General features: G+C 47.4%; 1 protein-coding gene across 5 annotated transcripts in view; it reads left to right on the top strand.

Moving 5' to 3' along the window:
* Nucleotides 1-1,156: 1,156 nt before the first annotated feature.
* C19H4orf51 (chromosome 19 C4orf51 homolog) overlaps nucleotides 1,157-17,878 on the top strand; it is a 76,362-nt gene continuing 59,640 nt past the window's right edge. For 2 of the 5 annotated variants that reach the window (XM_060179016.1, XM_060179019.1), the window contains exons 1-2: nucleotides 1,157-1,572; nucleotides 6,764-6,822. In XM_060179016.1, coding sequence (XP_060034999.1) covers nucleotides 1,352-1,572; nucleotides 6,764-6,822 — 280 coding nt within the window. In that variant the 5' untranslated portion in view covers nucleotides 1,157-1,351. Of the gene's footprint in view, nucleotides 1,573-1,674; nucleotides 3,308-6,763; nucleotides 6,823-17,878 lie in introns of all 5 variants that reach the window. The other 3 variants (XM_060179018.1, XM_060179017.1, XM_060179015.1) reach the window with 3 other exon arrangements.

The following is a 17,878-nucleotide window of genomic DNA, read 5'->3' as shown; positions in this document are numbered from 1 at the left end:
AAAGCATCAAAAGGGAATACATAAATAAATAAAAAGAGAGACACCTGCAGCCCTGCTTCACCACTTGTGAAGCTTCCCCCATGCAGGTGGGGGCCAGGGGCTTGAACCTGGGTCCTTGTGCACTGTAGTGTGAGTGTTTAACCAGGTGTGCCACCTCCTGGCCCTTATTTTTAATAACATTTTGTTTATTTAGGATAGAGACAGAAATTGAGCATGGAGGGGGGAATACGGAGAGAAGAGACACTTGCAGCCCTGCTTCACCACTCGTGACGCTCCCCCCCTGCAGGTGGGGACCAGGGGATTGAACTGAGCCTTTGTGCACTGTAATGTGTGTGTTCAACCAGATGTGCCACTGCCCTTTTATTCATTTATTTTTACCAGGGCACTGCTCAACGTTGATTTATGGTGGTGCTGGGGGTTGAACCCGAGACCTCATAGCCTCAGACATGAAAATCTGTTTATTTAATTTAAAAAATGTATTAATTTATTTTGTTTGATAGGACAGAGAGAACTTGAGAGGATAGAGAGGATAAAAAAGAGACATCTGTGGCACTACTTCACTGTTTATGAATCAGCTTTACCCCCCTGCAAGTGGGGGCCAGGGGCTTGAACCCGGTCCTTGTGTATAGTTAACATGTACACATAGCAAGGTGTGCCGTTGGCCAGCCCCTGCCAACAGATAGTTACTGTGGAGGAGAACAGGGAGTTGGGGGCGGGGAGTCCCATGGAGAGACTCTGCAGTCAAAGGGTCTCACCAGGGTGCTCCTGTCACCTCAGCACTTAACCTTGGCTGCTCTTTTTAAACCCTGTGCCATGCCTGGGCCCTACTCTGGAGCCCACGGGGCTGGGGGCCAGAGAGCTGAGCTTCTGCTTCTGACATCAGCCCTTGTGTGACCCTGGCTCGCAGGCCCCATGGCTCTGTGACACGTGAGTAGCTGCTGGCATAGCAGGTGCCTGCTGTTTGCTCCACACACTTGGAGGCTGGCTCAGGAGTCTGAATACCTGGCACTGTCCTTTGCGGCCTCAGGACTCTCTGTCTCATTTCTTTTAATTCAAAGAGCCCTCACCACCTGCTTTCCTGCCAGACTCCTTGCAGGGTATCCCTTAGAGCAGAGGCTGTAGAGTTGGGGTGGGGGTGGGGGGGGGTGGGGGGTGGGGGGTGGTGTTTTAGCATTCCTGGAATTCCACGACCTGTTGCCTGGCAACTCTCAGTCCAGTTTCCAGGAGCTGTCAGAATTCCAGCACCAACCTCCCCCACCCACCCCCCCCACTGATGGCCTCTCCCTCCTGAAAAGAGCTGACTTCTTCATGACCCTGAGGGCTTGAAACTGTCGCTCAGGGCTGCCCACCCATGGCCGTGTCACACATCTTATACTTGACCCCACAGATTATTCTGCCCTTCAGCCCTCTGTCACCTCAAGAATTTGATCGGATCAGACACCAGGCGGAGGCCACTTGGCAGAAACAAACAAGGTGGTTAGAGTCTGCCATGACCACCTATGGGGGCAGTTACAGGACAAAGCCCCTGGACCCCTCGGTGTACAACCGGCAGTATCTGGCTGAGTTTGACCAGTAAGATGTCTTTGTCATTTATACCAGGATATGTTGCTATCAGTACACAAGGATGCCCTTAGAATAGACGGTATTGGAGGCCTCTGACTTTGTATTTTCCAGGGGGAACAAGAGCTCACTGTCAGTTACCAGTTGAAGATAATGACTGTATTCACTTGTTAAAAATATTTAGGGATCGGGCGGTAGCGCAGCGGGTTAAGCACACGTGGCGCGAAGTGCAAGGACCAAAGTAAGGATCCCGGTTCGAGCCCCTGTGAAGTACGTCTGCAGGTGTCTGTCTTTCTCTCCCCTTCTGTTTTCCCCACCTCTCTCCATTTCTCTCTGTCCTAATGACGACGACGACATTAATAACAACAATAATAACTACAATGACAATAAGAAAAGACAACAAGGGGAACAAAAGGGAAAACATAAAAAATTTTAATTGATTTGTTTATTGGACAGGGATGGAAAGGGGAGGCAGAGAGGGAGGAGAGGCACCTTCGGTGCTGCCCCACTGTCGGTGGGTTCTGTGGGCTTGAACCTGGGTCTTTACGCTTTATAACATGTGCTCAAGCTCCAGCACATACTCATTTTGTGGTCCAAAACGGCGTGTAACTCTCTGCTCTCAATAAGATAAAAATAGGAGGGCTTGATACAAGTATTGAGAGTTTGTGTTCTCTGCTCAGCAGAGAGGTGCTCTGAGAATCTCGTGTTTGTGTCTAGATTTTCCACTTTTAGGAGATGAAGATTTTCCTTAGAGTAGGGAGAGATCTGCTAAATCCCTTTCTACTCTCTACCTTGATAACTGTCCACAAATGGAAGCATTTAGGCCCAAATAGACATCTCCTGAGAGTGTCTGTTCTAAGCAAAGCCCTCTGGCTGGTCCCCAGAAGAGAAGCGTTTGTTTCCTATGGAGGGCCATGCTTCTAGAGAGAACAGTCCTCCCCAGTGTCTGTGGTGGAGGAGAGGGACCTTGAGTCTCCCCTACAAGATCTGTGTGCATCTCAGCCAAGCAGACTTTCTCCAAGCTGCTTGAGAAGGTGGCTACAGATGGCGGGTGGCGAGCTACCTGGAGGAGACAGTAAGTTGACGGCCTGGACGTGTTTCCTCAAAGACCTCCAAGTAGCTAGCTCAGTGGGTTTGGAGAAACTATGGTCTTCAGACAACAGCAATCAGTTATTCCAGCAAGGAAGGGATTTGTTTGGAAATAAGCAGCAGGAGAGAAGACACATGGGAGAGTGCTTTCCTGGTGAGATTGCCAGCACTTGCCCCAGTCCAAGGTGAACACCGTCTCTAAGTGACCTCTGGAGAGTCCCCCGCCCCCCATTCAGTCCACCCAAGGGAGAAATAGTTGGACTTCCCTTGGGAGACGGAAGGCATTCTTGGGCCTATAGTTGGCTTGGGCTCTCTCTTCCTTGCTCCCCTACCTCATTTAGACAGGGCTCTGAATACAGAAAAGGAAAAGAACTCCTCCATAAAGCATGTCCCTCCCCCTGTGTATTGACTGCAAAATATCTTGCCAGAATTCTGGAAATCTCCGTGAAAACCAGGGGGATTACTGGCTCCAATGTGAGTTGTGAGGAAGAACTCCCAACAAAATCCTGATCGATATCAGCCACACTGACTTCCAGACTTCTCCAAATCGTCAAAACAGTGCCTCCAGCCAGACTGCCTCAGACGATGCTTTCCGACGGCACGTCTTGTCGGCTGTAGCCCCACCAAGGACAGTCTCTCTGTCTTGGATGGCGCTCAAGTATGTTGACACTTCATGACCTTTGGAAGTCCTTTTGCTCATTCTGTGAAGTTCAAGGCAACTCTTGGCCAGACAAGGGAATCTTAAATGCTGCGGGGGTCCTCTCTGAAAATTGTGTTTCAAGTTGGTATCCAAACAAATCCACTCACCAGACTAAGGGTGGGCGGGTGTGTGTGTGTGTGTGTAACTACCGGAAGGGGGAAAAAGGCCACACATCTGGTAAAAACGTACAGAAGTTAGAGTTAGTTTCCTATTTGGAATGTGATTTTTATGTGTGTGGTGACCAACCAAGGTGCCCTGTGACATTGCAAAGGACAGTGGAGAGTTTATGACTTTTGGAGAAGTTCATAAATGTAAATTTACCTTTTGCACAACTATTGTTTATTCCAGAATGGGCTTAGGAGAAGCAAATCCTTTCTATACATGGAGATGAAAAGCAGATTAAGCTCATTTGGAGAGAATTGATTATATTCTATAATTGCTTTGGCTTTTTTTTTCTTGGTTAATTTTAGACCCAAAGACAAATGTCTTAATCTCTGAGCAAAAGCTGTTTAGTTAAAAAAAAAAGGGAAAGCTATAGATATCTTTATATACTTATTAAAATTAAAATGCTCCACGGTCAGGAGATGGCACAGAGGGTAAAGCACTGGACATTCAAGCATGAGGCCTTAATTTGACCCCCAGCACTGCAGGTGTCATGGTGATGCTCTGGATCTCTTATCTCTTTCTCTCTTAAAATATTAATTAGTTTGAAGCTTTTTTTTTTTTTAAAGAATGGTCATTTATTTACCTGTGATAGAGAAAAATTGAGAAGGGGGAGACAGAGATAGAGATATATATATAGAGAGAGACCTGCAGCACTGTTTTACTGCTTGTGAAGCTTTACCCCTGCAGGTAGGGACCGGGGGACTGAACCCAGGTCCTTGTGCACTGTAATGTGTGCACTTAACCAGATGCATCATCACTCATCTCCTCTAATAAATCCTTATAATAAATGATCCAAGGGGATTCTTTTTGAATAAAATGTGAAATGACTGACTCATCATTGAAAGTATATTAAGTCAGGGAATATTAAGATGTACTGAACACACTACTTTTTATTTGAAGTCCCCTATGTATTCACCACCATACATTAAGTCTCTAAATTGCAAGCGACCGAAGAAACAGGAAGTCCTGGTCATTCGGTTCTGAGTCAGCCTCAACAGCATGACTTTGCAGACAGAACAATACTGCCTTGGGAGAATGGAGATTACCCTGGTAGAGAGCAGAGGCTGTTGAGAAAGATCAGGCCACTTCCAGCTGTCTAACAAAGTTCACAGAAGGACCGACTTATACTTTGGAATTCCAAAAAGACAGGGACATGGCTTAAGTCAAAATTTTTTTGTCTTGATGCCTTATTCACTCATTCAGTTATTTATTCATCCGTCATCAAGTATTTACGAAGGCGCGTCAGTGCTACGTGAGGTGTATTTTGGGCCCTTGGTTGTTTCTACATCTTGACTGTTGCAGACAACTCCACATGAACACAAGAGCACATATATCTTCTTTCAGTGTGTGTTTGTTTACCCTTCAGATAGAGACCGGGGGTGAAATTGCTAGATTGCTTGGTGAATTTATTTTAACATCTTAAAGCATATTTATGTGACAAGAAGGCAGGAGGAGAACATCACTCTGACATATGCTGGGACTCCAACTTGGGACTTTATACCTGCAAGTCTATGTTCTTCCCACTATGCCGTCTCCTGGGCCGCTACATTTAGCATGCTGAGAGAAAGAGACATGTCTCAGTATGCTCACAGTAGCATTCTTGAAAATAGCTTTAAAAAAAACAACCTGAAAACAAACCAAATGTAGAAGTGAGGACTATTCACTCATCAATGTCCAAATGAGTCAGTGGTCTACTCATAGCTTGTCAGTGAACATTAACAAGCAGCAGTGACTTCCCCCCCCCAGACACCCCAAACACCCTTGTGTCACAAAGCAAAATGGTGCATTTTGAGCCAGACCAGATGGAGCGGTATTCCATTTATTTAAAACTTAGACGAAAGGCAGCCTAAAGCAAATGGCAGTATTTGATTATGTCTGCTTATGTGATAAAAAATATAATTGGATTGTAGGCAAAGTCATGACACCTTTTTGCAGAGAACAACAGAAAATTTACAGCATGACTTTTCCAACAGCCCAATTTAATTGGGCCAGGTGAGCCCAATTAAGAAGTGAGACCAGGACGCTGGTTCACTGGTTCGCCTGTATTAGACCACCTGCCCCAGATGTACTGAAAAAATAATTACTGATGGTTGAGCTCAGGAATCTGCATTTTGTAGTTAAATTGGCATGATGCTGCATCAGGAGGAGAAAGACACAGAATGGGCCTTCAGCCCCGTCTTGGGGGTCCTCGAGTAGGCTTACCAGTGAAATGTGTGTGTAGGAGTATGAGAGAACTCTCTCGGCTGAATTACCACCAGCAGATACAGCCAGGGAAATGTATTGCTCATTTAGCGCGAGGCTTTGCCATGTGCCGGCCCAGGGCAGAGCCCTGCCCCCACTGCAATGAAGGAAGTTTCAACTCTCTCTTTCTCTGCTTTTATTAAAAACAAACACCACTCACTTCCAGGTGTCTGGACCGTAGAGAGCCTCCTCCCCAGTTGGAGAGCCCAGCACGATGGCCACCACGCATGGCTTCCTAGAAACTGACCGCTCCGTCCCTTTCACACAGAGCAACCTGTGCTTCCTGCCAGGCCCTGATTCCTAAAGGGAACGTCCTGTCTGAAGCCAGGGGCACTGGTAAAGAGACAATGTTTAGGAGAATAGATACAGCATCTGTGAGTCCCCAAGTTACTCCACTATTAAGCTCTAAGTTTTTTTCCTGGGAAACCGGCATAATTACTATAATCTTTCCTAGTCCATTCATAGCACTTATCTTATTTTGAAAACAGCTCCCTAGAGAAACACTCATAAATCCTGCTACAAACAATTAGGGACTTAATGGCGGAGCTTTTTCTGCATACAAAAACCGAGCATTTTACCCTTTTCTGACAGATCAGGGAGCACATCAATTACTGAAGACAACGAGGAAAAGCCAGCTGGGTGGGTTGGATGGGTGTGTGGAGTTCAGGTTGGGAGTGTGGAGAGGAAGGAGGAGATGAATTGGAAGTTTGGTCCGGGAGGTGGTGCAGTGGATAAAGCATTGGACTCTCAAGCATGAGGTCCTGAGTTCGATCCCCGCCCGGCAGCGTATGTAACAGAGTGATGTTTGGTTCTTTCTTTCTATCTCTCTCTCCTCCTCCTCTCTTTCTCATAAATAAATAGTCTTTAAAAAAAAAAAGGAACGAAAGAATCGGAAGTTTAAGAAGTGGAAAAATGAATGAGATCCCTCCAAGCCCATAGACTGAGCTTGACTTCCAGATCAGCACATACCTAGCCAGGAGCCTTGACTTTTTTTTTTTTTTCACTTAGGCCAAACTACAGCCTCGAATCCCGAAGGGCTGGTGCCCAGGAGACGGCAAAGGCTGAAGGTAAGAGCAGCATGTTCAGCTGTGAGCACAGGCTGTTGCCAGAGCTTCTGCGCTATTGGGCTGGGTCCTCCGTACTGGACCAGGTGGCGCCCAGTCACCTGCTCCAGCCAAGGTGTCTGTGGCGAGACAGTGAGCCTCTTCCACTCTGCACCTGTCACTCTGAACAAAGACAGGGGCTCCACAGGCCAAACGCCATTCCTCTTCCACGTTTGCCCCAGGAGCAAACTTCCACTGGAGTGTGCAGTGCCCGTCTAGTGACACCCTGATATAAATCTGTCAGACAGCTAACGTGCATGAGTGAATGGGTCCATCAGAGAACTGAGAAGAGACCAAACCTCTAAGCCGTCAGCTAGTAAACAGCAGTTACCAGTCTGTAGTCGCCACCAGCCTGTTTCACTTAAATAATCCGGGTCACACCAGTGGCTTTAACAGCTAAACCCTCCAAGTTCCAGTCATTGTAATACAGTTCATCATCATTTATTATTATTATTTTTAAAGATTTTATTTATTTATGAGAAAGAGAGGAGGAGAGAGAAAGAACCAGACGTCACTCTGGCACATGTGCTGCTGGGGATGGAACTCAGGACCTCATGCCTGAGAGTCCAAAGCTTTACCACTGCGTCACCTCCCGGACACAATTTATTATTTTTTTTATATCAAGACCAAACGGGATGTTTTGCTGGCAGAGCTTCCTGTGGTAGTTTTTTTTTTTTTTCATTGTTGTAGTTGTTGTTGTTGGATAGGACAGAGGGAAATAGAGAGGAGGGGAAAACAGATAGACACCTTCAATGGGGGAGAGAAAGACAGACACTTGCAGACCTGCTTCACCACCTGTGAAGCGACTCCCCTGCAGGTGGGGAGCTGGGGGCTCGAACCGGGATCCTTACTTCGGTCCTTGTGCTTTGCGCCATGTGCGCTTAGCCCGCTGAGCTACTGCCGGACTCCCCCTGTGTTAGTTTAAGGACATGAGTGTTCTTTATCTTGGGGTTCCACCCTCTGAGCGCCAGAGTCCTGCCTCCATCTGGCAGGCAGATAGTTAGAAGGGTCTCCTGCCTGTCACCCCTTCAGCCTGGGAGTGGCACATGTCACTTCTGCTCACACTATAGGGGGAGAAGTCAGCAGGAGGACCAAGTGCCAGAGAGTTCAGAAACCGTTTGTTTTGTTGTTCTTGTTGTTGTCTTTGTTTTTTTTATTGGTGATTTATTGTTGCTGTATAAAATTATAACATAGGTGTGTGTAATTCCTCACAATTCCCACCACCAGAGTTCTGTGTCCCATCCCTCTGCAGTGGAAACTGCTATAGTTCTCCCAAGGTCACAGATAAGGGTTGGCTTGATATCTATTTCTGTCTATCTGTATCTATGTATGTGTGTATACTTCTATAGTTTTTGCCTGTTATTTCTACAGTCTTTCATTTCCTTTCTAAGTCACACCCACACCTATCACCACTTCCGAGTGTCCTTTTCTTCTTCTTTCTCAGGTGAGTGGACTGGTATCTGACTTCCTTTGGTATTTTCCAGATTTGCTTTCCTTTTGATGATGTTCTAAAAATCAACAGTTCCTGGTGACAAACGTGTTAGGTCCCAGTGGAATTGGGGCCCAGAGCCCTCTGGTTGTCTTCCCTCCCTTTCCCCTCTCTGGGAGTCGGGACCTCACTTCTTTTGGGGGGCGAGCAGAACAGAAGTCATTTCTTAGAAACCAGTGCAGGCTGTGAAGGGAGCAGCAGCCCAGACTACCTCTCTCTCTGGCTTTGCCCAGCAGGCACATTGGCTGTTTCAGTAGTTTTCATCTCTTAGGGCAACTCTTTGAATGTTTAATAAGACAAATAGTTGTCATCTCAAGATAGGCTTTTCAACACTTTTCAGACTCTTTTTTTTCCCCTCTGCAGTATTTAAAGGTTTAACGTGTGTGTGTGTGTGTGTGTGTGTGTGTGTGTGTGTGTGTGTGTGTGTGTTGGAACAGGGATGAATATTGAGAAGAATTACCCAGAAGTCGTAAGTGGTTTTCCTAAAAAAAGAAGATAAAAGCTTTAAAGGCTGGGTGACTGGTATTTTGCCATCTTTGCCAATAACGGCAGACTTTGTGGAATGAGTACATTTGAGATGCATTTTTCTGTGTTCATCTACCATTTCTGGAGGCAAGAGAATAGGCCAGTTAACCATTGTCCTATTGTTAAAATCAGGACTTTCTTTCTCCCGTTTGTAATAATGAATATAACCCCTACTTCAGAGACAAGCCTGAGCTCTCAGAGGGGAAAGCAAACAGCCTGTTCGTACACATTTGTAGTAAAGTAAGGTGTGTCTGATCTGAACAGCACAAAGTACACTCCTGATCCCTACTCATTGCTGTCTGCATGCTTAGAATTTGGACTAAGTAATAATCACCCATGACCTGTGACCTGGGAGCAGAGAAACCTTTGAACAGTTGGGTGGGCTTCACAGCAGGTGGGAACAGGAGCAGTTAAAGCAACACAACACTTAGAAGTGTGCTAGAGCCAAGACTCTGGTTTTACAGCAAAGTCCTGGTAGCAGGAGAGGGACAGGGCTCCAAGTCCCTGAGCATTTTCCTAATGGTGAGGAACCCTGAGTGGACTCCGCCCGCCCCTGTTGTCTCTGCCCCAAATCATCTCTTCCCGAATGACCACGCGAGGAACTGCTGCTGACTGTGGTCTCCACTCAGAGGGACTTGGTGACAGAGCTGTGTCGTTTAACTTTCTCCTGTGCCACTTTTTAACTTCCATGACCAAGTTTTGGATGAGCAACTGCCTTCAAACCCTCAGCCAGAAGCCCTCCACAGAGGAGTTAAAACAGGAAGCCGGGGAAGGGCTTGTGGGCACAGGCCAGATGGACAGGCACTCTCTGCTCCTGGCTATGCTTGTCCCGTTCAGTGTAAAGCTGGACCCCATCACACATGTGCACAGCCAGTGAGCTCGGGTCAAGTGTGATTCAGCATCAGCCACAGGAGAAAGGTTGTCAGGTACCTGTTCACAAGGACTCCAGTGGACTCCAGTCTGGCTCGGTCTGCCTCCACGCAGGCCGGTCCCTGCTTGCTTTCCGTTCATTTTCTCTGCCGTGTCTGACATCTCCCTCCTATAGTCTATCCTTTGCTCAGCTCTCATATGCAGAGAAGGTCAGAGCAATAGTGAGCAACAGGGTTATGATCGAATGGCACAGAGTGCACAGACTACAAATTACTGAACAGGGCCTGTGGAATAGCTCACTTGGAAAGTGTGGTGCTTTGCCATGTGCAAGACCTCAACTTGAGCCCAGCTCCTCCTGCTTGGAAGGAAGCTCCAGTCTGTGGTCTCTCTCTGTCTCTCTCAGGAAGCTCCAGTCTGTGGTCTCTCTCTGTCTCTCTCAGGAAGCTCCAGTCTGTGGTCTCTCTCTCTGTCTCTCTCAGGAAGCTCCAGTCTGTGGTCTCTGTCTCTGTCTCTCTCAGGAAGCTCCAGTCTGTGGTCTCTCTCTCTGTCTCTCTCAGGAAGCTCCAGTCTGTGGTCTCTGTCTCTCAGGAAGCTCCAGTCTGTGGTCTCTGTCTCTCAGGAAGCTCCAGTCTGTGGTCTCTCTCTCTGTCTCTCTCAGGAAGCTCCAGTCTGTGGTCTCTCTCTCTCTCAGGAAGCTCCAGTCTGTGGTCTCTGTCTCTGTCTCTCAGGAAGCTCCAGTCTGTGGTCTCTGTCTCTCAGGAAGCTTCATTGCTGTGGTCTCTCTTTTGTGTCCCTATCTCTCAAGCTTTAGTGCTATGATCTCTCTCTCTGTCTGCCTCTCTCAGGAAGCTTCAGTGCTGTGGTCTCTCTCTTGAAGTGTCAGTGCTGTGGTCTGTCTCTCTCTGTCTCTATCTAAAAAAAACAAAGAAACGGGAAGGAAGGAAAGAGACTCCCTATTGGCACCCGCTCTATTCTCACCCACGTCTTCGTCCTTCCTCTTCCACACTGTGTGCTGGTGGGCTTGCTCTTTCTACCTGAGGTCCCTCCTCCACCGCCACAGGCCCTGGAGTGTTCTCGCTCCATCTCTCTCCACAGTTGCCAGGCAGGACCTGCCATTGTCACTTCCCTCCCAGGTACTTTCTGTTAAGGGGAGAGGAGGAGGAGGACTCAGGCCTGACCATCTTCATTGTTTTATTATTATTATTATTTACAAAATAAATTTAAAATTATTGACAAGACCATAGAATAAGAGGGTTACAATTCCACACAGTTTCCACCACCAGAGTTCCATATCCCATCCTCTCCCCTGGTAGCTTTCCTCTTCTTTATCCCTCTGGGAGCACAGACCCAGGGTCATTATGGGGTGTAGTAGGTGGAAGGTCTGGCTTGTGATTTTTAGAAGGAGTCTCCCCACATTGCCTGTCTGCTGTTGTCCACAGGGGAGCTACCCTGGGGAAGAACTCTGGGTCTGAAGCCAGCAGGGCAGGCTGCCCCTCGCCTCCTCTGCCCCCCTCCCCTTCCCCCTTCGCTGGCTGCCCACCTGGGTACACACACAGGGAGAAGGTGGTTTAGATGGAGCAAGCCTCCCCCACCTACGGGTCCCCCCACACACACTCTGGCTCAGGTTGGCACTCATGAGATCTTCTAGTGCAGGACCGTGTTGGTGTTCTGGCTTCTTCTAGCGTTTGCCCTTCTTCTGTTCTGTTCTGTTCTGTTCTGTTCTGTTCTGGCTAATCTGGAGTGTCTCCCTGGAGGAGGGGGTGCAGCTTTTTTAAGCTCCAGAAAGCAAAATCAGCTCATGTTGGCCTCAGGCACAGCTGAAGAGCCTGCTAAGTGCATCAAGGGACTGAGGTCCTTGCTATGATAACAATGACTGAAGCTGCCCGGGACACCCCAGGGAATTCCAGGAAGAGCCCCCCCCAAACTCAGCAGGTCCCACCTGTCTGCCTGCCAGGTGTTGGGAATGTCATTTGTTCATGAGAGTCTAACAAATGGTTAAAGGTATTTGCCAAAGATGATTCCAGCATAAGGCAGCCATTTCCAAATTTCCTACAGAGACTGGACACAAGGGGACATTGACAGCAGAGCCTGTTATTAGGAAGGTTACACGGTGCCATCTGTTCCCATGCGCACTTTGCTGTTCAAGCATAAGATGGGCAGGGAGGTGGCTGCCATTGCTTCCGCCCGTGACCTTGAAGGGTGGCCCTGGTCTGGGCACCAGAGTGACTGGCAAGTGGGCTTGTGTGACCAAACCCTGCGAGAATGCGGGGGGGGGGGGGGCGGGGTGTGTGTGTGTCATAGTCTTTGTTTCTGTTGGGACTGTAAAAGAACACAGTCATTCTGGAAAGTGCCTCAGCAGTTTCTTCTGAGCATCAGTCTGCTGGAGGACCCAACACTTCTGCTCCCAGGCATTTACCCAAGAGGAATGAGTACACAGCTCTGCATGAAAACCCGTACACGATGCTCAGGGCTGCACACCTCCTAATAAGCAAACAGGACATAACTGTCCATCCCCAGTGAGCGCACGGACAGCAAAGGCTGGTGTCCTCACACGATGCTGCTCACCCATAGCAAAGTGCAGAGGACTAGGACGGCCACAAGGCAGTGGACCTCAGAAGTATTCCTCTAAGTAACGGGCACTAGCTGACAAAGAACACGAAAAGCATGATTCCGTTTCTGTGAAGTATCCAATCAAGGCTGATCATGTGTAGGGAAGGCAAGTAGGTTAGCAGTTTTATGAGGTCAGGAGTAGGAGAGATTAGTGTCAATGGACTGGAGATCTTGTTGGAGTAGTGAAAATGCTCACACCAGGTCGTGGTTCATGCTGGTAGCCGTCAGACTCAATAAACTGACTCAGAATTATTGAGCTCCACCTTTAAAGTGGGTGAGTTTTGTGGGAAGCAAGTTATACCTCAAGAAAGTCATTTAAGGCACACCAGAGCTCCTTCAGGCCTTGAGAAATGTGTAGCCCTGGAATTCCAGCAGTCCAGGCTCCCTCCTCTGCCCAGAATCCGAATCCTGTGTCAGTGAGGAGCGCTCCAGGCACGAACATGTTCACGCCAGCTTCCTAGTCCACACTGAGGAACTTGGTGATTGCGTCTCCATCCTTACACCAGGCAGGTAGCTTTTGGGGATCCCTCAGAGAAGTTAGAGCACAGTGCGGATCATGCCGCCCCCCTTAACTGGAGCTGTGAGAGGGAATCCAGGGACTCCCAAAGCAGGAGCCACCAAAGGAACCATGGTGGGGCTGGGCATACCCGAGCTGTAGCTGGCGAATGTCTCGGTGCAGAGAATGGAAGAATGGAAGGTTGAAGTGGAGCAGGAGCCCCTCCAGGGCCGTGAGACTCTCCTTTAGGAACCTAACTAACTTTGCACAGTAGACATGGGAGAAAGAACCTATGTGCTTCCTCAGGGTGAGGGGTAAGAAATGCTTGTGTTTATCTTTATTAATCCCAGGGTTATCCCTGGGGCTCAATGACTGTATGTGAGGGATCCACTACTACTGACAGGCATTGTTCCCTTCCCTTCCCTTCCCTTCCCTTCCCTTCCCTTCCCTTCCCTTCCCTTCCCTTCCCTTCCCTTCCCTTCCCTTCCCTTCCCTTCTCTTCCCTTTCCTTCCCTTTCCTGTCCTCCCCTTCCCTCTCCTTCCTCTCTTCTCTCCTCTCCTTTCTCTCTCCCTTCCTTTTTTATTTCTCTCCTTCCTTCCTTCCTTTCTTTCTTTCTTTCTTTCTTTCTTTCTTTCTTTCTTTCTTTCTTTCTTTCTTTTGTTGAATGAGATAAATTGAGAGAGAAGTAAAAGACAGAGAGGGAGAAAGACAGGAAGAGCGACAACTGAAGATCTGCTTCACCACTCATGAAGCTTCCCCCCTGCAAGTGAGGACTAGAAACTTGAACCTGGGTCCTTGTGCAAGGTAACAGGTACACCATTGCCTGGCTCCGCCTTTTGTTTATTTATTTATTGTCACTGGGGCCTCACTTCTCTGGGCTGACTTTTTCAGAAAGGGAGACAGAGACAGAAAGGGAAAGACACCGCAGTACTGAAACTTCCCCCAGTGTGGCAACCTTTGGTCTGGAACCTGGCTGAAGTACATGGCAAAGCAGGCCCCCTCCAGGTGGGTTGGCTCACTGGCTCTGTAAGAGCCATTTTGAAAAACTCTAGTGCACTTAGTTCTTCTCTCGCGCCTCAGAGAAACTGGTTAAGCAGAGCCTAGCCTGCTGTGGTACTTCTAGAGCCTGTCAGACCTGGGCAAGAATAATACCCACCTCCAGCTCACTCAGGCTAGCCCCTTCCCTAAAGGGCAACCAAAGAAACATTAAGAAGCACTCATGTGTGTTGGGTGAGTGTAGATAGCATAATGGTTATGCAAAGAGACTCTTATGCCTGAGGCTCCAAGTCACATGTTCAATCCCCCGCACCACAATAAGCCAGAGCTGTGCAGTGCTCTGGTGTTTCTCTCTCTCTCTCTCTCAAAAATAAAATACTTAAAAAAGAAAGTTAAAAAAAAAAAAAGCACTCGTGTGATTCACAGTCAGAGGCTTACTGAAGTCTGACATCTAATCATAGCGCCATAGATGCCTCCCACCCCCACACTCCTCACCACATTGAGGGTCTGTGTACCCCAGCACTTCCTCTTACTGAGTACACCGTTCTGCCAGCAGGGGAACAAAGCTGCAAGATAAACTCTGAGGCAAAAACAGAATTTGGCAGGGTGATGGAATGATTTGGCTAGAAACATTAAGTAACTATGACTGTATTCAGAGCTCTAGTGACTAGCATAAATTTCCATCAGTGGGTGACTGGAGGAAGAAGTTATGAGAGGGGGTATCGGGCCGTGGCACACTGGTTAAGCACACATAGTACAAAGTGCAAGGACCTGTGCGGGGACCCTGGTTCAAGCCCCCGGCTCACCACCTACAGCAGGGTCACTTCACAAGCGGTAAAGCAGGTCTTCAGATGTCTCTCTCTCTCTCTCTCCCTCTCTATTTCCCTCTCCCCATCAATTTCTCTCATCCTATCCAATAAAAAATGAAAAAGAATGACTGCCACGAGGAGTGGATTTGTAGTGCAGGCACTGAGCCCCAAAGATAACCCAAGATAACCCCAGAGACAAAAAAAAAGTTATGAGATATATATTCAATTGAAAAAGATGATAAGGTATTCTTTGGGATGAGATAGATGGAAGTGGAGGCGATTATGCTTAGTGATGTAAGTAAGGAGGCGAAAGACAACTACTGCATGTTTTCACTCCTGTGGGACACAGAGAGCTGAAACACATGAACTTGAAAAGAAAAGGAGAAGCAAGAGAAGAAATAGGAGAAAGGAGGAGGAGAAGAAGAATAGCCAAACTGTATGTAAGACTTTGTCACACCATGACACTTTCACAGGGCGTGGGGCTCAGGCGCTCACTTTGGTGAGTGCGGTGTGGAACTATACCCCTGTAATTTTATAATCTTGCAAACCAGTAGAAATCACTAATAAAATTAAACAATTAGTCCGTAAGACCTCATGGGCAAGGCTGGCAGAGATGAAAATTTTAAGAAAGAGGGGCTGGGGGCGTGGCACACCTGGCTGAGCACACATACTGCAATGTGCAAGGTCCCAGGTTCGAGCTCCCAGTCTCCACCTGCAGAGGGAAAGCTTCACACGGGATGAAGCAGCACTGTCCCCCTCTCTCTCTGTTTCTTTCCTTCTCGGCCTCTCCTTCCCTCTCAACTTCTGGCTGCATCTATCCAATAAAGATATATATTTTTTAATTTTAAGAAAGGACCTGAAATAGATGCTAGAGCTCCAGCCCGTTGTGACACAGATGAAGGAAGCCTGTGGTGGGGTTATTAGTTGACTGAGCACAGCTGAGGAAAGAGTTTCTGTCCTTGAAGTCCTCTCAACAGGAACCTTCAAAATGTAAAGAAGAAAACCAGGAAAGATAGGGGGGAGACAGAGAGAGAGAAGAGAGACAGAGAGAGAAAGAGAGAGAGAACACAAAATTCCCAGCAACTGAGGGCAACTCTGAACAGTATTACATACATGTAATACATGACTATGAGAGGGAAAGAAGCAAAATAAATCTAAAAACAATAACGACTGAGAATATCCACAACTTAAATGGCAGACATCAAAGCACTGATCCTGGAAGCTCTAGAGCACATCAAGCAGGGTAAACTTGAAGGAAGAAACACTGCTTCTAGACAGAACATTTTGCTACCCTGACTGTGAGCATGGCACGGTAACAGCTTGAGAAGGTGTGGAAGCTGTGGTCACCTCAAAAGCAGAATAAATAATTAAAAAAAAAAAAAAACAGAGAGCAAACACAAAAAATCCTGAAAGAAGTCACAAGTGTGAAAAAGAATATATTACATATGTGGGGATGGGGAGAGAAGGGAAGAGTTAGAAGAATTAGATCTAAATTCTCAGAAACCACACCAGCAAGAAGAGAGCAGAGTGAAATATTTAAAACAGTGAAGAGGCGCAGGGACCCACCAGTCTCGAATTCTGTTCCCTGTGAAGTTATCCAGAAAAAAGAAAAGAAAGTACTTTCTCTGAGAAACAAAACAAACGAAAAACATGAGAAAGTTCATTGCCAGTGGACTACTTTTGCACAAAACCAACCTTCCTTTCTCCTTCCCTCTCTCTCTCTCTCTGTTTCTCTCCTTCCTCCTTTTGCCACCAGGGTTATCACTAAGACTCACACAGAACTCCACCACTCCTGGTGTTCTCTCTCTCTCTCTGTCTCTCTCTCTGTCTCTCTCTCTCTCCCTGTCATTATAGAGACAGATAACTAGAAAGAGAAAGAGAGGGAGAGGGGAAAAAAAAAACCAGGACACCCACAACACTGCCCCACCTCTAGTGAAGTTTCCTCCCCTTTCCCCATCCCCATAGGTGGGGACTGGGGGCTTGAACCTAGGTTCTCATGCATGGTAGCATGTGCGTTCAATCTAGTGTAGAAGAAGTCCAGCCCCAGCATGAATTCTTTACTTCTTTTTTCAAATATTATTTATTTATTTACTTATTTATTTTAGGCTGGAGACAGAGAAATTGAGAGGAAAGGGGGAGATAAAGAGGGAGGGAGAGAGAGAGGAAACACTTATGAAGCTTCTCCTCTGCAGGTGGGCCCAGGGACTTGAACCTGGATCCTTGTGCATGATAGCACGCCCACTCTGCTGGGTGAGCCACCACCCAGCCTTATAAGAAATCTTTGTAAAGCGCTAGAGAGAGAGAGGGAAGGAAGACAGCACAACAGTAAGCTAGTGAGGAGGAGGGCAGGGCCAGTAAGCTGTGAAGGGAGGAAGGGGTCTTACAGGCACCTAAGTCAAAGAAAGTCTCCTCTATGATCCCTGCTCTGTGACATTCTGGAAAGAACATGATGAGAGAGGGAGGGGGAGGGGGAGGGGGGGATAAAGATCAGGGGCTACAGGGACAGGAAGTGGGGAGGGCACAGAGATGCTAGGACAGTTGAACACACCCTGGGTGACACCTTAATGGCAGACGTGGGTCAGCAGACACTATCCAGCACCAAGATCAGCTGTACCGGAAACTGTGGGCCTGTGGTGATGATTGATTGATGTGTGGCAGTTGGCCCATGGATTGTGACAAATATTCCTTCCCGTGCGTGTCTGGGACAGAAGGTGTATGACCATGCTCTGTGCCTTTCAACTTTTCCTTGAAGCTCTGAATGAACAATCAATCAAAATCTTAAAGAAAAGGCAGTTGAAGGCTTAATTTTATTTTTTCAAGTGTGGAAGATGGACGGGGACATAAAGGACTATTTTATGGCTGGATTCCTATTTTAAGAACATTTACAAAGGCTGTAGCATAGTCTGTATTGTAGGCTTACTTCTGGAGAGCTAAATTATTCTGATCATATTTATTTATTTATGGGTAGAGACAGAAAAATTGAGAGGCAAAGAGGAGAGAGAGAATGAGAAACACCCGCAGCACTGTTTCACAGCTAGGGAAGCTTCTCCCCTGACGGTGAGAATGAAGGACTTGAACATGGATCCTTGTGCATGGCAGCCTGTGTGCTCAACCAGGTGTGCCACCGCCCAGTCCCCCTCTGATAATATATATTTCTAATATTTTTATTTATTTATTTTTTTCTTTGGTTCGAGACAGAGAGAAGTTGAGGGGCAAGGGGGAGG

The sequence above is a fragment of the Erinaceus europaeus genome, chromosome 19 (assembly GCF_950295315.1).
Source record: "Erinaceus europaeus chromosome 19, mEriEur2.1, whole genome shotgun sequence".
In the NCBI taxonomy this organism is placed as follows: Eukaryota; Metazoa; Chordata; class Mammalia; order Eulipotyphla; family Erinaceidae; genus Erinaceus; species Erinaceus europaeus.
Note: the sequence above shows the minus strand (reverse complement) of the source record. Positions and strands in the feature narration are given on the sequence as shown.